Source organism: Falco cherrug, chromosome 10, assembly GCF_023634085.1.
Source record: "Falco cherrug isolate bFalChe1 chromosome 10, bFalChe1.pri, whole genome shotgun sequence".
NCBI classification, from domain to species: Eukaryota; Metazoa; Chordata; class Aves; order Falconiformes; family Falconidae; genus Falco; species Falco cherrug.
In genome coordinates, this window is record NC_073706.1 from 228,756 (window position 1) to 250,578 (window position 21,823).

Below are 21,823 nucleotides of genomic sequence, written 5' to 3' on the forward strand. Positions count from 1 at the left end.
GTCCTTGCACCTCAAGTGTTCTGGTCTATGCTGCAGCTTAGCTGGGGCAGTCTGAAACAAATGTCTGCGACTCAGGTTACCTGCACATGTCTCCAACTGCCTCCTCAGCCATACCCCAATTTTCATGGGAAGTAAATATATAGTTCACTCAAGATTAACAGAATCAGATTTACTGTAGATTGTATGAGGGGGAACAAAATCCTGGACTAGTTATTAGGAGCATGCCTAGTGACCAAGGGCACCAAAGAGGAGTTGGCAGCATGATGCAGTTAGGTACCAATAGCAGGGGGAAAAAGTGGCTCTGGAAAGCAAAACACTGGTAGGCAGGTTAAAAGACAGGGATCATAGGTAACAGTGTCCAATATGCTCCCCTGTAATATGCACATGGTGGAAGGCAGAAAGTGCTAGAAAAGAATGGTATTTGCCTTTATTAGGTATGAGGAAACTGTTGAGAGAGTGCCAATTTATCTGTCTCCCCCACCTAAACTGAAAGTGAAGCAGGATGTTAAGTACATAATGGGGGGGTAGGGGTGGTGGTGTGGAATTTATACAGGATGCTCTAAAGTAAAGTGTGAGGGAACAAGCACCCATTGTGCCACTAAGAAGAACTAGTAAGTTTGAGTAAAACCAAGGCCAAGAGTTTTTTGAAAGAAAGCTCACACAGACTCCTGGTGTACGGGACCCCCTCCAGCACTGGCTTGGGGGGGTGCATGTTGGTTTTGTTCTACAGAGCTGATTTTTATTAGTAGAGAAGAGCACTGCGTTACGTTACTGCACGGCCACTTCACTGGCTTTTACAGGGTAACCCCAACAAGGCCCCAGGCGTTTGCCTCGCTTGCTTCACCTCCTGGGCCAGGCGAGCAGCCACCACCAGCACCCTGCTGAGCGCCCCCCAGGACCTTGGGTTTACTTCTTTCTGTCATGGAGAAAAGTATGTCCACTATAAATTTTTCCTCATCTTGCCATACAAGCATTCTCAAACAAACATTTCTTAACAGTGTGAATGAGTTTCCCAAGTCTTTATATATAGAACTGATGTTTTATATCTTAGTACATAAAAGAGGTGGTGAGAATCTTCAGGATCTGGGGCTCCCTCTTCTCAAAATTATTATAAATCTAAGCTATTTGAGTTTTTTTAAAAATTAGCTCAGATCAGCCATTGAGTTTGAGAAGAATGACTCACCAAAAGTCAAATGCTGACTTGATGCCAGAGTGAGTTTCTAACAGTGTTCACAGAAAACTCAGGAGTTCTTTCTCTATTCTCTAATAAAAGGCTACACTTTAGCCACTTACTGATAATGCTGCATAATTCAGCCAGAAAGGCAGATCCAAAATGACTGGAAGTAGCCAAGTTTAAGTCTTCTCTATAATTTTTTATCATCCATGAAACACAAAGAACAATTTCATAAACATATAGATCTAAAACATGCCGGCAGTGTTATCATGTGCTTAACCCAGGAAACAGTACATATAACACCTCTAAAACCTATTTATGCATATGGTAGTTTCAAAAATGTTTTGAAGAAATAGGTGCCAGCCCTACAAAATTAAAACTGCCAAAGCTAATAATTTCCAACAGAACAACTGAGGATTAGCTTTGCGTTATAGCCAACCAGATCCATCCCTGGTAACAAAAAAAAAAAGCAAACAAACCAAGCTTTTGTAACACAATCCACCTTGTGAGACTTAGCTTCAGCTTTTACGTTACATGGTTCATCTTCGAGTTAGATACCATCCAGACTGCAGGCTTACTGTCTAAAGGGTATATTAAATTCAGCAGCTAATACAGCATCTGTCAATCAAACTACTTTGAGAGCTGTCAGCTTATGCAACTGAAAAAAAGGCACTTTGTAATGCAGGGTTACGGTTCCTACTGCGAAGACCAACAAAGGTAAGAAAGGAGAAACGATACAAATTAATCTCATCAAACCCTTTTTAACAGACATTCCCCCAGCATTTGCATGGAACAGGAAACCGATTCCCATGCAAGTCTCTAGTGAGACAGAAGTACAGACTGTCATGCAGAGACAACTCCAGAGCCTCACGTTCCTGTCTCCAGGTAAAATATACAGGCTCAACTGGGCAAGACTCCCTAAAGTGATAGAAGCCAACAGCCCACAGGCAAACTCTTGAGTAACAGCAAAGGACTCATTACAAGGGGAGGAAAAAAACCCCAACAAAACAAAAAAACAGACTGCATTAAGACTTTATCTGCTCTCCCCCACCAATCATGTTCCAACCTAACTAGTGCTGCAACTGAAGCTTGCATATTCTGCCTATGCCACTCCCCCAACCATTCAACTTGTCTTTCCTTACTTAGAAAAATATCACATGGAGAAACACAATGGAGGGGACAGCAAAGTGCATCATCATTGTACATAAACTGTGTAACGCTGAAGAATGTTTTAGATTAATGCACACTGGTCTGTACAAGCATCACCCAAAAAAAGGATAAAACCGAGGCAAAAAGAACACAAAATACTCAGTTTCGGGGGGTGGGGGCTGGGGTGGGGTGAGGGAGTTCTTAACTGCACGTACATCTCAACTGTGAAGGCACACAGCCACACTGAGGCATCCTTTTCCTCTAGAAACGCCAAGCTTCTTCCTATCTGAGAGTTTCTCAGAGTGCAATGCATTTGAGCAACACAAATCCAGCTACAGGATGTCCGCCTCAAAATAGAAAGAGCAGGAGGCCTGGCAATAGGTCTGTGCCACAAACAGAACAGCTACGCAGGATGTTTTACACGGAGAAACAACCACCTCTCGCCAGGATTCCACTGGCCCAGAAGTAACACACTGATTTAATTTTCCTTATTAGAAAATACATTTCCAAATAAATTATGTTTTAGCATAAATTGCTGTGAATCAATATAAACACAGTGGGTGTTATATCATCCTGCCTTTCTTCAGGATAGTCTAAGAAGCCATAAATTAAACTAGTCTTTGTGATCAGAAAGGGTAGTTTTCCAGCCAAACTGCAAGTGTCAAAAAACGTAAGTGCTGCATAATTTGTTCAAGAATGTACAGAAAACACATTTTAATCCACATCTGCATCTAGTCCATGGGTAGTGATTTTTTCTCAGTGCTGACTCCATTTAATGCTTTTGAGGTCAATTCCATCCTGCACCATTTCCCAGAGGGGGCTGTAAAGAAAGGAGAAGAATGAGGACTAAAATGTACAGGACAATATCAAAAACAACCACCAAAGACAGTTTCATCAACTACACAATAAATTAGGACATACCCATCTACCCATCTTCTTCTGGAGGTCAGGAAGCTTCAGACAATCAGTCCTCAACTGTGTCCTCACCCCAAAATACAAGAGGTGAGAGAGCAGGGCACCTCATTTCCTGCCCCCATTTTAGGCATAAACTACTGCTGTCTCTTAGAGACTGAGCCCTCACATTTGACACTGTCCAGATGAGTCAGGAGTCTTTCAGTTTCACCAAAAAAACCCCCCACCAACCTTATTGATACATAAACTCAGTAATATCACCTCTGGCTTAGAAACTTCTAGGTATTGCCCTACATCCTTGCCCTACTCATATTCTTTCCCTGACAAAGGCAGGATCTGGGAGAAGGTTTGTTACCAGGTCTGTTTCCTTCAAAAATTTCTCACTACTGTTAAAATCAGGCCCACTACCCACTCTGGCAATACCGCTCGCTTATATACAGACACCACCACATTTCTGAAGCAAACAATTATTTTCAGCTAAATCCAGCTCTTCAAATATTACCATACTGAAGTCTTTACATTCAGTAAGATGGCTCACCTCATTTCCCTCAGCCTCCTAACATGCTGTATGCACTTCTGCACCGTATAATCCACTTCTTCTTCTGTAGTGAAACGACCAATGCCAAATCTAAACCAAAAGAAAACCATTAAGGACTAGAATAATGTGCATATGTAAGGGTGGAACAAATCCACCACCTACTGCTAGCAGAAAAGAAGAATATTTGGAAGCATTAGGGAAGACCACTCCACGCACCTTATAGATGAGTGAGCCAAGTCTTCATCTGTTCCGATAGCCCGCAAAACATAGGAAGGCTCCAGAGAAGCTGATGTGCAAGCACTGGGGACAGGGAAAGCAGGCAAGTTTCAAACTTCTCCTCATATGCAGATGCTACACTGAAATAACACTTCACTAATCTCCAACAAGGAACAGGTCATTTACAGGCATTTAATATTACTATGACCCTACAACAACCTGTACCAGCTTCCTCTGCCTCTTAGAAACCACCAGTGAATACAAGCAAGAAGAGTGGTATTTCTGCTCCTGAAGAATGGAAGGAGCGGGCATTAGAGGGGAATGAATATAATAAAATAGGAGCACAAAGTAAGAAGAGAGAACGCATAATGCAGGAAGAATAAATACAATGCCAAACAGAAGCAGCAAGAATGCAGACTAAGAGGTAGCTGAAATGAAAGCCATGAAAAAAGACAAAGGATCAAAGACAGAATTAGCCAGAGAAGGTAACATACCAACAGAAACATTAAAAAAAAAAAAAAAAAAAAAAGGCTTCACAAGCTGTTGTTTTGCAGCAAAACAATTAAATGAAACACAGCGTGCAGAGGAATCCAGAGCAAGATGACCTAGTTATAGTCATCACTAGAGAAAACTTCCATCTTCAAGCAGCAGGCAACACTGGTTATATGTTGTTACTCAATTTTTACAGGTAGCAACACGCAGCATGAACTGGAAAGCCATTTACAGCTCTCTGGTGTGCAAAGCAGAGCCTCAGAAGAGATTTTTAAATTACAGAAGTGTCTGGCTTCAGAGACAGTCATGTGCAGACTTGTTCTTCCTGTTCACAGTGCCAACATATTTCTAATTAAAGACACACTGACCACTTTGTTCCCAAAGGTTAGGAAAGGAGGGCATCTTGACACTCAGTTACCTTCATCACAACCATCAAGTTCATCTTAGTAACAGAAACATTACTCATCACTCCTGTAGAGCCAACAGAGCTCCATAAAAGCGTATTCAATTTTCTTTCTGCTTTTGCATTAAACACAGGTACTAGAAGCTAATTTAATTCAGATATTTGCCCAACTTCACTAGATTCTAGTTACTATCTGCCACTTGTGTGTAATCCTGCTGAAGGACAGAAGCTGCTCAAATGCTGGTAGCCTTTAGAATGAAAGCGTCACGGGCAGTTACAAGTCAAGGCTACTCAGGCTGCATTTAACCAGTCTGCAAGGCTAGCAGGTAGGAATTTCTAGGCTGTTATTTTCTGGTGGTTTTGGAGGTTTTTTTGGTTTTGGGTTTGGTGGGGTTTTTTTTTGCTTTCACGATGAGTAAATTAGACCTTCATTTAAAATGTGCCACTTAAACACCATCTTAGAATGCAATCAATGTCAGGCTGACTCACTAACCAAATACACAAATACATGGCACAGAGGAGATCACTCCTTAGTTTGTACGTCCATTAGCAGATGTTATTTTCTCACCAAAATGTACTGCTATCCTCCCACACGTTCCACCTACCTTCCTGAAGACAGAGCCACATCTTTCAAAGCCATCAGAAGACTCTCCCCTTCCACATATGCAAAAGATAAATTGATGCATCCTACACACAAATAAATGAAATAGAAAAAAACTTCCATCAACTGAAATCTAGGGCAAATCCTACCCCACATGGCAGTACTTGCAAAACATGTAGCTGAAGTGCATTATTCAGTCATGGTCATTAACACTGAGGAGCTAAGGGGCTCTGGATCTTGCTAATGTTACCTGGATAGCGATGCTCTCTATCTCCATTCATAACCACATCAGGAACTTCAGTCATTATTTTTGTAACCAGTCGTTCTGCCAGTTGAGAGATTCGCTTATGGTCGTACTAGCAAAGAAACCAGAAAAGAGACCAAAATAATGAACGGTGTACAGTTTGACCTCACTCGAACTGCTTTGTGTCACCAGCCATGAGCAAACTGAAGTAGCTGGGTTTGCAGTTTGGTTAGACTAGGGAAAGAACACACCTGAAACTTAAAAAGAAACTGTCAAACTCTGCCTACTCTACAGACTGTTTTAGAAGAGAACTACCAGCTTGGTTCTAGCTAGCTCAGCCTTCAAAAATATTCCAAACCATTCAGAAAGATCTATATATACACAAGCTGCCAAACAGGCTTTCACAAAAGCACAGAGTCCTTTACGTTTAAAGACAAATTAGGCAGTGCATAAGACGACACATTTTGCAACAGAAGTGCATCTATTATGGTAAGTGCCCCTTATTTCCCTAGGAGCTCTCGAACTATACTACATAAACACATGGACTCACAAATTACTGTGAACTCAGCTTGGCAATGAGAACTGTCCACGTGCACTGTCTCGTTCCAGACTAAAAAATGAGGTCACTTACACTAAAAAAACCAGCATTAAGGTACGGTATCAGCTCTGGTGTAGAGAAATGGCCAGATGCACACATGCAATGCATGCTTATAAAAAGAGGGTATCTCAAATGTTACTTGGTGTACAAATGCCAGAACTCTGCCAGGCAAGGAAGAGAATCCAGATCTGAGGATCATGCAGAATTCAAGCTCTGCAGGCTCTCCAATCTTTAACAAGGCTTCCCTAATCACCCATCTCAGATGAAGATCTCTGCCTGCCCCCCAGGAAGAAGCTTGATCCTACATGTACGGGTATCTGGCTTATGCGTCCCACTGGCATTGTATTAGAGGATTTTTACATTCCAGCTGTAAGGAATGGATTGGTGCCCACAAACAGATGTAGCAGCACACAAAGGCTTAGTTAGAGACCAGACCTAGCAAATAAAAACTTTACTGTCCAAGCTAGGGAAAAAAAAAAAAAAGTAGTAATTCTTAGTTGCAAAGCTGCAGTAAACTTGAACTTACATACATTTAACAGGTATGATAATGGACTCTGGAATTTTTATTTTTTTCAATATAGATTACACAAACATGGAGTTATACCATTTCAGAGATGCTGCTAATGCATGTGCACAGAATGGAGAGATGAGTGTAAGCACTTAAAGCTGTATTTTACTAGAACTGTCAACGATAAACCTGTTGTAGAAAACCATGATTCAAACCATTTCAAGTAAAAAAGAAACTTAAGAAAGAACTTCCAATTACCCAAAAAGTCCTTGAAAAATGTCAAAACATTTACTTAATGTTACAACACGAAAATCAAATTTAATTCATGCACATGGACACAAAAAGACCTAAAGAATCTAAGACTTAACTGGCCCTCTAATATTCTTTTCTGGAATCCAAAACAAATATCTCCTCCCACATACCTCCATCTCTTCCTGTGCCACTTCACATGCTGCCCCCAGGCCCACTGCCAAAGGAGTGGGCACAGTCCCAGACCGCAGTCCTCTCTCCTGGCCTCCCCCACTTTGCAGGGGTTCTAGCCTGACGCGCGGTCGACGGCGAACATAGAGAGCACCAACCCCTTGAAAACAAGGAAAGCTGTTTTAGTATGCACCCACCATTCTGAAATTATGCAAAGGGACTCCAAGGTTTGGAAACATTCCTTATTTCCACAGCAAACACATATTTGGACACCTCACTGGAGGAAAAAAAAAAAAAAAAAAAGTAGTGAACATATACAGAAGCACAGTATTTTCTAGGAAATGCTGTTCGTCCCCATCATTCGCATTTCTCTTCGCTCAGGCTCCCAGAGCTTTAGCCATGGGAGAAGCTCAGTTTCCACCAGCATGCTTTAGCCACCTAAGGAGTCCGTACTTCCCTTACTTCTCAATTCCTGTGCACAGCTGAAGTTCATCCCTTTACACTGAAGTTTTTATGTGCAGGTATTTCATTCATGTATGTTCCCTTACTGACTTCCAACCGAAAGCTCTAGAAGAACTCCTTTCTGTGGTTTACCAGGCCAGCAGTAGTCCCAGAAGTCCTCTCCCATCCTTATTAGGGAGACTCATCAGTGGCACCGATTTCCAACAGGCAGATTAGATATGCCAGCCAGTTCCACTGTCTGCTCTCCTCACCTGTGAACTTGATTTCCATGTCTTCACGTGCCTTGGCATACCTAACAAGTAACTGTCACCACATGAAGAATGTTTGCAACTTCTGCTCATAACAAGTTGTGAAAATTTATGTCTGTCACCTGCTCAAAGTTACTGGTTGAAAACTTAGTCCTCATCCAGAGAGGACTTCAGCTCTGAAGAGAGCTCATGCATAAAGAGACAACATATTGAAAAAAATAATTTTGTCTTTTGTTTCTGAATAGCACACAGAATACAGCAAACCTGCTTTCTGTCTTTCTGCATCCAGTGTTACAAACTAAATTGATCGTGACAGTGATAATAGCTGAACTTTTACTATTTGGGAACCAACTAAAAAATCCATAGCCAGATTTTAAACCCCACTCCGCAAAGAAGATGCACAAATGGAGCTGGGGGGGGAAGAAGCCATTGGAAGTACAAGACAACCAAAATGACTAAGCATTTAAGCTTTCCAGTTACCTTTTGATCTCCCCATTGCAAGTTACACTCAGGACTAAACTTTACCGTGTAACCCAATCATTTTATTTCAACTGTTTCAGCATCAATAGTGCTTCACACCAAGCAGACAACTCCTGAAAAGCCACTCCTCCTAATACTGCCACCATTTTAAGATACTGTTTCTTCCTTCAGTGAAACGACCTCACAACCCACCTGCACTGAAGATCCGCACACCACAGCACAGCTCTAAGTCTGGCAGTGGTGCCTGAACTACTCCAAAATCAGTCCAATACCAGTCTTAGAAGATACTTCCTGTCACTAAGACAGGTAGGTTTTACTTCATACGCTGCATAGTTACCTTAAGGTAGGCAGGCATGGAAGCAACAATTCTCTAGAAAAGCATTTCAGTACGTACCTTTGGGCCCATAAATTTTATGGCCACTGATGCTCATTAGATCAATTTTCATGTTGTTGACATCCATAGGAATTTTACCAATTGCTTGTGCAGCATCTGTGTGGAAGAAAACCTTATGCACACGGCAGATCTCACCTGTAATAAACACACAAAAGCAAAAAAACCCCATGTAATCTCATCTAATGGTTATGATTCCAATGACTCCAACAATGAATCTAAAGCATCAGTTTATAGCAGGGACAGGTTCTAAGGTGACAAAGGAAGAAACGGGCACTGTCATGTTTCTTTTACAGTAGTGTCTAAAGCTGCATAGGAGCTATTCTGGCTGGTGCCTAGCTGGGCACAGGTTTAGGCAGGTCAGCAGGTAAGACTGCAGTGAATTTCTTCAGTTAAGTAGTTAAAAAAGCCTGCTGCTGCTAAGAAGTAAGACTGCTTCCAAAACCACACCTACCAAGTTTAAGTACAAATGGCTGCATGGGTTCATGACCATATACAACAATACTGGGGGAGAAGGGGTGTCCAAGTGTGGTGCTCACCATCCCCTCCAGCCTCAAATTCTGCATATTTCTCTTCTTAAACACTACAAGTCCACAAAGTCTACAATAAACCATTATAGAATGTAAACTCAATTTGGCCAGTTACCTGTGCAAATTTTTCATCCATCAGTGAAACTAGAAACACTGCAGCTGATCTGTACAAGGCTATAATTGCTGCAATACTCACTGTAGAAGTACTATATTTCATCCTTATTTCCCCTTTAAAGTAAGTTTTCATTTGGGACAGCATTATTATTTATTCCTTAACTATACTACATCTAATTTGTTGCATCAGTAGCACTTGGGTATGAAAATATTAAGTAAAATGAAGCAGATGTGACATTAGTTGGCCTCTGGAAGCCACGGTGTACTTACCAATGTCATGAATTGGCTGCTTTACTCCTATTTCATTATTCACAGTCATTACAGAAACCAAACTTGTATCTGGCTGGAATGCATTCTCCAAATCCTGGTGAAATATTCATACAGAAGTTGTGACTAATGGCAGAAGCAAGATTCCTGTGTACACCTTCAATTTGCTAGCAAATCTTAACCACCAGCCTCCTAACTAGCACGTTATGGAGAAACCCCTTGGGTTCTGACAAACAGTCCTGGCAAGAACACTAATCCATGTGAAATTCCTGTAGGAAGAGGAGCACGATCAATTGCATTTCTGCATATCCTAACCCTGGTATGCACTGTGCCACCTGACTTGATTTAATCATGTCAGAACAGGCTTTTGCCATGTCTTGTATATTCCTCTGAACTATTTTCTTTAATAAATTAACCACCCACAAAACAGCTTAAGCCACATCTAGACAAAGTGGCTGGCTATAAAGGAACTGCATTATATACAAGAAAGCATTGTGCAAAGAAGGAGTCTGCCAGCAAAGTTCTCAGAGAACACAGCTAAGACTCCTGCGCCTGCAGGCCTAATCCCTCTACCCCACCACATACACACAACACCTCTCCAAGTCAGATGACAGGGCTAGAAATAAAACTGACGCTGTCCTGTATTACAGGACACAAATCATGAAATAAGCATATACAACATCTAAATCCCAGGACTGCAGCCAGTACAGCCAGAAGGGTCAGTTCATGGACAGCAATCAGAAGGGAGTATGGTAATCACTGATGCCTTGAGTAGCTCAGGTCATGGAATTTCACCAGTGTCTCCTGCATCAAAGCCAGCTCCATCCTAGTCATGTACTGGGCTCTCTATAAGGGTATGCACAGCTCCACCTGCATGGGTGTGAAGCATGAAGGCACAGCAGGTGAACTATGGGATGAGAGATGAATGTTTTGGTTGAGAAAAAGTCTAAAGCAGACAGAATAGAATATCTTTCCCCAGCCGTGACAGATTTGACTGTGACCCATTCTACATTGTGATATTTACCATCCTTTCCTCTTTATCATCAAGAGGACACAAGGCCCTCTTAAGCATCAATGTGAAGCAAAAACCTCTTCTATTTTCACTTTCTTTCTGTCAGTAAACAACCTACCTTCAAATCTATAAGCCCATTCTTTTTAACGGGTAGATATGTGACCCGAAAACCTTCTGTCTCCAAGGAACGGCAAGAATCCAACACGCACTTGTGCTCTGTTTGTGTAGTAATTATATGCTTTTTTCTGGATTTATAGAACCTTGCGACACCCTGTCAGGCACAATCCATCAACAAAAAAACTGCTGTTAGATCACGGAAGAAAGCGAGCTTTACACAAAACGATCAGAAATAAGAAATCACTATTCAGATATAATACATTTGGATCTTCCCCGTTTTCCCCAAAGTGATGAATCTAAAAGGTAATGACATGCAATTCACACCACATATTTCCATCAGCACTCATTTTTCAAAAGGCCTGCAAAAATGTTAGCCAATATAAGTTCTAGACACTATTAAAATAAATACTTTTAAAAAAACATTTGCAATGGAGTCCTATACAATGACAAAGTCTGAACAAGCACACACTAAAGGTTAGAACACTACCTGATCCTAGTCAGAAAAAGGTTTGTGATCAACATCTCCGCTATATTTCATTATAAAGATTTTAATTACGTAAGCAGAAGGACTGCACTCGGTGCATATAAGGTAAACACCAAGTATTATACTCTGTCCTCAAAACCATGTCCTGGGCACTAAAACATCCCAGTATTTTCTCCACTTACGTAGTAGAGTACCACAAGGAATAAATCCAGGAACTTGAATATCTGCTAACTGGGCCAATATATTAACACCTAAACTATTGAAAAACGCATACAGTTCTTAAGAGCATAATCTTAACAAATAACTATCAGCATAAACCTTTTACCTTTATTGCCATATTATTTGATTCTGTTGCACCACTGGTAAATATAATTTCCCTTGAATCAGCTCCAATTAAATCTGCAACTTGCTGTTTAAAAAGAAATACAAATTTGACTTGTTAAGATAAAATATAATGAACTCATCAGAGCAAAACACATGCAAAATGTTTTCAAGAATACACCCTTGCGCCTGTCATAAAAAGAACGTAAACCCCAGTAAGTATTGATTCCCCCAAAAATGACAGACTCGCACCTAAGACTAGCAGAATGATAAAATATGGAGTTAGCTCAGTTATTGCAGCAGCATGCTTGTGACCTCAGGAAACCAAAAATTTTGAGGCACTTTCACCTTAAGTATTGGTTTCTGCCAATTGGTTTTCAGTTGCTCTAACCTCATTATTTTTTCTCACAACAAATCTGCTTAAGTACAACTATGCAAAGAGAAAGCTGCTATAATACAGCCCACAGAGAACTAACTAACTACAACAGCCTTATTGTTAATTTTGATTTTCTTTTGACACTGGCATTTGCTCGCCAGCAGGAAAACGACTATGACTGCAGAGAGCTGAAGACTCACCTGCCTTGCTTTCTCCATGGCAGCCTCACTCTCCCAGCCATAGGCATGGGTCCTGGAGTGGGGATTGCCGTAGTAGGCTGTCAGATATGGGAGCATGCTGTCCAGGACTCTGGGATCCTGCAAGACATGAACCACACAGCCTTAGAAAAGGAGAAGGAAAAGCATCTCTGTCCCCTCTACACCCCCCTGATACCTCTGTCCCAGGATTTGCAGCACTTCTTCTGCAATGTCTAGATTTAGCTCAGGCCAGACCTTGAAAGCTTGAGGTTGTTACACCTTATATACAACACTGCCTCCAGTGAATACGAGCATCTGGCAATCACGTTCCGCACCCTCACACGTAACCTCGATCTGCCTCAAGACAACCATGCAAGAATAGGATTTTCTGGGCATACAGAATCACAGAATGGTCTGGGTTGGGAGGGGCTTTACAGACCACCTAGTTCCAACCCGCTGTCCCAAAGGACACCTTCCACTAGACCAGGGTGTGCCAAGCCCCAACCAGCCTGGCCTTCCAAGCAGAAGCAACACCAAGTCTTAAAAAGTCAGGAAAAACTACGCAGGTAAGCATCTCGATCAGATTAATTCCTTGCTGCCCCTAAAAGCAATACTCGTACCCGCAGCTGCTGGTGCGAGCTCTGCCGTGGCTCCCGCCCCGCGGCGGCCCCGCAGAGCACGGAGCGGGCACCGAGCCTCTGTACAGAGGCGGCGAGGCAGGAGAGCAGGGCCGCGGCGGGGGCAGAGCTGCTGCCCAGGCGGGAGACCGGCGGCGTCGGAGCGGCGCGGCTAAAAGGCCTGCGGCGGCCCGGCCTCCCCGCCGCCGCCCGGCCTCCGCCGTTACAGCTCCCTCTAAGTGACGCTGCTTCGGGCGCGGCCGCGAGCGCAGGGAGAACCTCACGCCCGGGAAGACGCGGCCGCGCCAGGGGGAGGCGGCGGAGGGCGAAGGCCGGAGGCCGGAGCAGAGGCTGGGCCTCCCCTGCCCCGTGCCGCCTGCGCGCCGGGCAGCGCCGTAGCTTCACGGGTCGAAGCAGCGGCGGCAGCAGCGCGGGCGGGGGAGACGCGCTCTTACCAGCGGGGTGGTGGCCTGCACGTCCATGTAGAGCGGCCTCAGGGCGCCGCCTCCATCGCCGCTTCGTCCCGAGGATGGGGGGGACGGCCGGGACGGTGCTCCACCGCCCCGCCCCGGAGCCTCGGGCGCCGCCGCCGCTGCCGCCGCCCCCGGCCTGGGCAGCAGTTCTGCCCCCGCCGCGGCCCTGCTCGGCGCTGGCGCGACCATCGAAAGCCACCGAGAGGCGGGAGCCGCCCGCAAAGCCGCCAGGCGCCGCCACCCCGACATAGCCTCGGTGCTGGGCGCACCCGCCCCTTCCGACTACGTCAGGGCACGCACCGGAAGCGGAGACCGGAGCGGGCAGCGGTGGCGGGTGCGGTGCGGCCGGAGGGAGCGAGGTACGGGCGGGGTGCCGGCCCTCGCCCCTCCCCAGGGGGTTTGCGGTGGAGGCTCGGGTCTCCGGGGCGGGGTGCGGGCGGCGGTCAGAGCACCTGCGAGGTGAGGCGGACGTGGAGGGCCCTGGTGCGGCGGGCGCGAGGCCTGGCGGCGGGCGGGAGGCGGAGGCCGCCCCTCCCGGGGGGGCCGCAGGGCCGTGCGCAGCCTGAGCCCTCGCCTCGGCCTCGGGCCCTGCGGGGCGGGTTCGCTGCCCCGCTCCGACGTCGGTGGCAGCTCCGGAGGACGGGCCCGGCAGCAGAAGCATTGCTACGTGACGCCGTGCGCTGCTCACGGGGAACTGAAGAGCACGGAGGGGGGTCCTAAACAGCTCTCGGAGACACAGCGGCACTCCCCGGAGCTTGCCGAGGGCGAAACAGGGCCGTCATCGAGGCACTGGCATTCCCTTCCTGCCTTTTCCTGCTTGATGCGTGAGGAGACGAGCCCAAAAGCCTGCAAACCATCCAACACTACACTTACGAGACGCTCTGAAGTGTGCGGGCCGGCTTTCCAGCCCAGTTTGGTTATAGAAGTGTTAGTCAAAGCAGTAAATCCATGTAGGTGTTTTGTTTTCTTTTCCAGATGCCTGTGACCATGGGCCCATACGGGCAATCGCAGCCCAGCTGCTTTGACAGAGTAAAGATGGGTTTCATGATGGGCTTTGCAGTAGGCATGGCAGCAGGAGCACTATTCGGCACGTTTTCCTGCCTCAGGTATGCTGAGGAAACAGCTTCTGTGAACAGGTCATGATACAGTGAGAGCCAGAGAAACGCCACTGTGGGATTGGGAAGGGAGGTGCGGATCTGGTCCTGTGTCATCACACAGGTGAAACTTTGTTAGTGGCTACAAATTAACCACAGTTGAAGAGCCTCTTGTCAGCCCTAGCCTCAAATGAGAAAGTCTAATGGTGGTGGAGCATCACCTCTGGGTCAGCTGTGTATGAGGAGGTCACGGTTTCACTGACCTTTTCCTGCCGCTTGTAAGGGGGATTGCATTGGGAAGCTGAAGCTGGAAGATCAGCTCCAGGAAGAGCTGGATGAATTGGCTGTGCAGATAAACATGTAGCCCTCTCCTTGCTCTAAAGCTTCCTAGGGTATTCTGCAAGCTCTTGGGTATGTGCATCATGGTTGCTTTGGGTGTCCCATCCCCCTGCATGGAGGCAATCACTTATATGGACCCCGAGTCTTAATTGCAAGAGTGTAGGCAGAGCTGTGGATGGCACTGGCACAATACCACTGTGAATCAGAGAGGGACACCTTTCCCCAGCACTCCCCGGCATGCTGGCAGGGAAACAAACAATGCTCGCTGCTCCAAGATAGCCCTTGCACTGCGTACTGACTGGTTTTGGCACGCATCATCTGTGAAAAGGAATTCCTGAAATAAGCTCTTTAATATTTTGCAGAACGTTTTATGCTTGAGGTTTTTTAATCTGTGATTAAATATTGGCGATGATTTGTTGTGAACCTAAAAGGAGGAAAAGGCACAAAGTCTAATCTGATAGTTTAAAGAGTTTTCTGATCTCTCTCAGATTCTGGAGGGTATTTGGAAGTGGTACAATGCTAGCAGAAAATACAGATTTAAGGTATTCAGAAGAAGTGACAGTGGTTCTATCGTACTTGACACAACTATGTTACTTCTGCTGTACTGTTTTTGAGGGGAAATCTCCATGTTTAAAAATCAGGTGCATGAAATTCCTTAGACTGTATAGTCACTGCCGTGCTTAGAAGTCAAATATCATGAGAGCTTCCTGAGATGGAACAATTTATTTCAGTCTGACCTTAGGTAAGTGGGAACTGGAGAACAGAAATTCCTCTGGACACCTCTAGGCCTTTCATGTTTCTCTCATATTAAAATATGGTGTCAGCGGTGAATAGGAAGAGTTTACAACATGATTTTAAGTTGGTGATACGAAAACCAGTGCCACTGCAGCCAGACAGGATAGTAATGCAACAGCCTATCCCCTTTTTATTCTCTGGCAAGTCAAATATTTGAACAGCACAATTTTTTCCCCCAAAAAAATAAGGGTATTTAGGGCACTAGCAGGTAAAGCTGTTCCTGCTAGTGGTGTGGCAGGAGGGTACAGCATCAGGTGGTACTGCTGCAGGAAAAAAAACACACATGGGCCATTGGCGAGGGTCACTCAAGTGCCCAAAGAGTATAGCTCCTTACCCCACCCCCCCCACCCCCTGCCCGCTGTAGCTCAGGCACAGGGCACTGCAGCCAGTCTCGTTGTGAAGGCAGGAGTATCATTTAAATTTAGACTGAAGAGGAGGTATTTGATTTGGGCATTCAGTCTGCATGTATCAGATGTTTCCTGTTGCAGATCTGTTGTTACCTGTCAGGCTTCGGCTTTTATGTAATTTCTTTGTTTTTCTTTATCTCAGGATTGGCATGAGAGGACGAGAGCTGATGGGTGGAGTTGGCAAAACCATGATGCAAAGTGGTGGGACCTTTGGGACATTCATGGCTATTGGTATGGGAATCCGCTGCTAACCTGGCACTTGGGTTTTATCTTGGAATGCCCCTGTCCAGCCATTCCTTCTCTGTACCATAATAAAATCTTTAGATATCTAGAAGTGAGAGCTCTTCATGAAACAGTGAAGCACTGTCTTCCCTGCTTTTCTGACTGTAAACATGCTTTTAACCAAATTTCTACTTTCCTCCTATCTCAGTCTCATGACAATGAGAATTAATAATGCATTGTACTATGTTAAAGTTCCTATTTCACAGACATAAGTACAGCACACACGTTTCACCCTTTGGTACTCGGGCAGCTCACCTTCCCCATGTGTCAAGGTGGAGCTGCTCTGGCTAATTCAGATCAACTATCAAATTCCTGTCTTACTGCAAAAATAGGGGGATTGAAGCTTATCCCATTTCCAAGTGCCAGGTAATATGGGGCAAGTGCCCTCACAAAGACCAAGGGACCCCAGAAGGACTTGGGCAAGTCCTTCTCCAGCTGAAGGCAAACTACAGCAGCCTGGACACTTTCCAGCCAGCCTGGCAGCACATGGGTGCAGGAAGCAGCCACGGAGCAGCACAGAACAGGTACAGCTGTGTTGCCGGTGCTGGAAACTGTTAAAATTGCTGGAAAATGGAAAACTGCTTGTGTCACATGACAGGTAATTAGTGATGAGTCACAAGGATGACTTCAACACCAGACATGAGAGAGGTACTCCTTGGTCAGGCCTTGAGTGACACCTTTCCTAAAGCTCTCCCTTCAGGACTAGCTGTGCTGCAATTTGCTGTGCTATTGAGCACAGAAGAGGACAGCCTGACTGCGTTGCCTCTCACAGCTCTGAAGGTCCAAAGGGTGCAGTCTCGCACACCTTGTGAGGCGAGGGGCATGCTGCTGTACAGCCCTTCTGGAGAAGGGATGGGCAGAAGTGGTTGCAGCTGCCTCCAGCAATAGGAACTTGCAATAGCTTTTTTCCATTCCCTTAGCAAGGGCAGGGGGCTTCTACCTGTAGGAGACCTGCTACTAGAAATGAGGTTTTCTACAGCCTGCCTTAACAGGCCTACAGGGTGCTCAGTGCTTCCCAGGGAGAACAGATGGTTATTCCCTGCATCTCTAGCACTGCCTACAGCATAACTATCACATTTAGTGTTGCAAGCCCCTATTATCTGCCTTTTGAAACAAGGCTTATCTTTGCTCCTTTGTTTATGTTTAAGGATAGGACAGGTTAGCAGCAGAACCTCAACCAGCACTTATACAACCTTTACTTGGTATGAGTGCCATCCTCCCAGTTTTTAAGGGAGAAACACAAATCTGCCACTAAAAGCTTGTTCTGTTGGCTGTCAGGTTGACTTCGTAACCCCTGAGAAACTATGCCAATCATCAAGCCAAGCAACACAGCTGCTCTGGAACAGCTCAGGTTTTACTCCAGCTGGCACAGATGGATTTAATACTGGCAACTAAAAAAATATGGGCAGACAAAAGGGGAGAGCAGCTTTGCTTGGCTGGCTTCAGTTTTGTCGCATACATATTCTTCAACCAGTATGTTCCTGCCTCCTCCCCACATCTGCCTTTATGCTACACCTAGTTGCCCAGACCCATTTTCTCCCATGGCTCGCTCCTGGACTACTGGAGATTGCCTCCTGCCATACTGCAGCTCAGCCACAGCCACACCCCCCCAAATGGACACTCTCAAGGCCAGAAACCAGCCACCACCACATTCCATCTCAAAGCACTGGCAGCATCCCTGCATAGCCCCCTTTCACCCACCTGGGTGGAACATATACTGTCTACATCTTTGACAAACACAGCTTTTGTTAGCCACTGGTTAAAAATGACAGAGAGGTAGGGAAAAGGGTACTAAGAGGGCAATCCACTTGGGCAGGCTTCCCTACAGAAGCCAGACTAAAAGCCAACGTACCTCGCTTGTACTTCATACCTTACTTGCACATCCCTGTAATTCACAACCATTCGAGAGGGGGGCAGAGGCAGGCAGGGGGGAAGTGATCTCTGTTTTGAATCTGCAGCAGGCCCAAGAAAGGGCAAGAGCTGTCAATGGCCCAGGCAGCAAGAAAACCCACAGGCCCTTCACCACCACTTCTGCAGTATGCATAGGGTTTCAAACAGCAGGAACCAGCTCCTGCATCTCCTGAAGGAGTGGTATTCCAAACACCCACCCTCCTTCCCAAGCATCTTTGGCTCACCTCCAGTCTACAGCGCACACTGCTTAGTCACATCAGGAGAGCAGAGAAATACAAGATTCATGAAAGCCTTTTTAAGAGAATTTTATTTGAGTGGTTCTTACAAAGATTGTTGCAATATGAAAGTCTTTGTTTGATAGAAATATCAAGCTGTCTTGTCAAACACACTGAAGTAACCCAAAAATATATTTCAGAGCTCACAGAGCTTAAAAAGAGCAAAGATTATATGCAACCAGAACAAAACATGTTTCTGTATTTCCTACCAATTTTCAGACTCTACTGAAATCCTTCAACTGTGCCACACCACATACATAGAAACTTACTGGAAATGCAGAGATTGTTTTGTTTGGAAACTTAGACACACCTCACACAGTATTTACAAAGAAACTTTTACAGATACATTAATCAAAAGTTACCATCAAGAAATAAAACCCTTCAATCCTTCTATTCTTACCAATTATTCAGCACAGAGCAAGCTGAGTGGCTGCCTAGAGTCAGCTTTCAGTAGCCTTTTGAATCTTCTATTTATACAAAACACTAAGTATGTCCCTTCATAAAGTCTGTCTCTGATATTAACCTTTAGCAGATCACCTACATTTAGTGAAATGTAAAATGTAATTGCTGCATTAAAAGAAAGGCTTGTGAAACATTAAAAATGTCATCATGTCCCATCTGCCTTTTACAGAGAACTTGTTTTCTATTAGCTACTTCTCAGTTCCTACAGATCACCTTAGTCAATGTACAAGAATTACAAGGCAGAACAAGAAGTCAACAGCTTTGTATACAGTGGAAATGCTAGTTAGGGAGAATGAACACACTGCATTTCTGCTTACTTCATTTTATTTTTAAAGGTAGCAGGAAGTGTACACAAAATGACATTAAATCCTTTCCTTTAGTTTTATCTAAATAAAAGATAACTCAATCTTCCTCCAAAAAATAACTATGTACAAAACTGACTAAATCCATCTTCATCGTCGAACAGGAACCAGTAGTTGGGTTGCAGTCATAGAATCTGGGAAAAGGCTGTGGTATGTTGGAAGAGGTACATACGCTGCTGTAATCATTTTACCTGATCAGAAGATAAAGAAGTTAAATCAGCATTTGGTCATTCCTGCAATTAATCAATCAATGCAGTTCTCTACATGAAATCCACTCACCTGCAAACCACCTCCCATGCAACGCATTTACAGCTGCAATGGCAGCAGCAATTGAAGGACATTTGACATACACGTTGCCCTGTAATACAGAAGTGTTAAGAGTCTATTAGAAGCTTGAGAAACACCCCACAATATCTGTTCTCCAGACACTTCCTTGGTGTGGCTGCAGTGGAAGCAAACCCGCCTCGCTATGCTCCTACTGGCATCAACTGATAATGCAGAATAAGCATGAAAAAATGGGAGTAGTGGACAGTTTTTTTACTGACTGGCATTACCATACATCTTGGCATTAAAATTTTCTAAATAGGATTTTGCAAAACAGACCAAACATTGATTTCAGATCAAGCTCACAAATAACTGATTCCTTATTTGGTCGCAATAACCCTTCCAATGGCTCCTGACTGCAAATCTCGTGTGAAACAGGGAAGTGCAAGGAGTTTGGCTACCTCTACTGGAGGCTAGCCATCAAGTCCTGTAAATCACAAACTTTAACCACAAATGCTTAAATAGATATGCGAGTTCACAGCCTGGTTTTCAAATAAATGCGTTAAGCACTCCCCATTCCCTGGGGCAAGCACATTCAGCACTTCAAGGAAGACTGGTACTGTAAAAATTCTCCAACATGAAAACTTTAGTATGTATCTCAGTCCTCTGTTCCAGTAAAGCCCAAGATGTATCTAACATGAATGACAGACTGATCTTTTAACTTCAGCAGATATCTGAAGTTTTCTGTCTGCAAATTAAGCACTAAAACAGCCTAATCCAGAGTACTGCAATATTCACATTCAACAACTGCAAGATGTACAGATGCTCACAGTAGTGTGAATGCATTTTCCTGGCTACCTACTTAAACATAGACTACTACCAGTAATTTTTGAATCAGATCAGATTCCAGCTGAAACGGATTTTACAGGAAAAGAATATGTTAAGAAACCAAATCCAGCTTTCCCTTTAGCAGCCTTCACCAGCCTGTACTAACTGTACAGTTAGAAGTGCTAACTCTTCTCAGTGCAATCTAACTCATTCCTTCACAGGGAGAAACACGAGATTAGGGGCTCATGGTTAAGGGACTAAGCAACCAACACACGCAGTTCTGTTCTGTCTCCCCTGCATAGGCATCCAAGCTGCTTAAACCTTGAAATGAGATACAGCAACATTAAAGCTCTGTTTTCCTTAACATACCACAGTGTAGACTGGTGTGGTACATGAGACCATGTATTCAGCTGGGACTGCAAAATTTTACCCACAACAAATTACACCTTCATGGCTGATTACTGATGGCCCTTAGCCTGGGAAGTATGGCTGTCTGGGAAATAACCCTAAAAAGATGGGTGATTAAACACTTAAAAGATAATATTACCAGAATCTAATCCTAGAAAACAGCACAGCACAGTGGAAACTTCAAATACAGTGTTTTTAAATATGTGTGGGTATTTTGTATCTGGGTCATTGCTATTCTGTATGAAATCTGTTTTGTCACAGTAACAAACAGCTAACTCATGACATAGTAGCTGTAGGTGTTGTTTTTTTTTTCTTTTAAATCCACTTGCTAACATGAGCCACATATGCAGCTCTATGTGCTCAGAACCTATGGGAGGTATGTTGCGGGCTGTTGCATTCTTTGGGGTTTGGGGGTGGTGGGTTTTTTGGGGTCTGTATGTTTGGTTATTTTGTTGCTGGGTTTACTTCTCCCCTCCCTACTCCCCCATCTGCTGAGGGACACTTTGTTTCCTCTAAGATAGTAATAGACTAAGATAACTGTGGGAAAGGTTTCTACCTCCCATTAGCCCAGATCAAAAAATGCCAGGGAAGACTGTATGTTGTTTTATGTACTAGACTGCAGCTCATCTCTCATCTAATCTCTCGGTAATCCCCATTAAAGGATTTCAGGTGACACGAGTCTTCTGTAGAAGCAGCACAAGATAACAAAGGTTTCTGAATGCCAAGTGCATTACAGAGCAGAACAATCCCATCTGAGCAATACTGACAAGGACAGTAGTGTAGATTTCAGCCTTGCACAATCAAATGGAACACAACAGAACACTTCCAAGGTCTGATGGCTGGAAATTAATCTGACTACAAGAGCATTTGAAACCTGTGCTTCAGTTTGGGCTGTAAATTCCATATAAAAAGGGTTCTAAGCCAATCTGTATTTACAGAGCTTCCACAGTTTATATTCCAAGAGCTGAAGTACAAGGGAAGAGATAACCAGTCTGGGGATTGCATAAACAAAGTGAACACAGAAGAAAAATGTATTAGCCTTTTTAAGATGC

The 21,823-nt window shown here is 44.4% G+C and overlaps 3 protein-coding genes across 11 annotated transcripts in view; 1 reads left to right on the plus strand and 2 right to left on the minus strand.

Moving 5' to 3' along the window:
• Positions 1-2,772: 2,772 nt before the first annotated feature.
• On the minus strand, positions 2,773-13,593 carry NFS1 (NFS1 cysteine desulfurase). Its single transcript, XM_055722419.1, has 12 exons — positions 13,327-13,593; positions 12,258-12,374; positions 11,686-11,769; positions 10,878-11,030; positions 9,751-9,844; positions 8,840-8,974; positions 7,258-7,415; positions 5,736-5,841; positions 5,490-5,571; positions 3,990-4,073; positions 3,774-3,863; positions 2,773-3,143 (listed from the first exon to the last, which is right to left on the minus strand). The coding sequence occupies exons 1-12, from the start codon at positions 13,591-13,593 to the stop codon at positions 3,080-3,082; spliced, it is 1,434 nt and encodes a 477-aa protein (XP_055578394.1). The 3' UTR covers positions 2,773-3,079.
• ROMO1 (reactive oxygen species modulator 1) lies at positions 13,579-16,313 on the plus strand. Its single transcript, XM_055722435.1, has 3 exons — positions 13,579-13,703; positions 14,320-14,450; positions 16,122-16,313. Exons 2-3 carry the CDS (start codon positions 14,320-14,322, stop codon positions 16,228-16,230), a joined length of 240 nt encoding a protein of 79 aa, XP_055578410.1. The 5' UTR covers positions 13,579-13,703; the 3' UTR covers positions 16,231-16,313.
• Positions 16,314-18,461: 2,148 nt separating this feature from the next.
• The window catches only part of RBM39 (RNA binding motif protein 39), a 31,850-nt gene continuing 28,488 nt past the window's right edge, over positions 18,462-21,823 (minus strand). For all 9 annotated transcript variants that reach the window (XM_055722411.1, XM_055722410.1, XM_055722412.1 and 6 more), the window contains 2 exons: positions 19,551-19,629; positions 18,462-19,462 (listed from right to left, as the gene is read on the minus strand). In XM_055722411.1, coding sequence (XP_055578386.1) covers positions 19,362-19,462; positions 19,551-19,629 — 180 coding nt within the window. In that variant the 3' untranslated portion in view covers positions 18,462-19,361. The remainder of the gene's footprint in view (positions 19,463-19,550; positions 19,630-21,823) is intronic.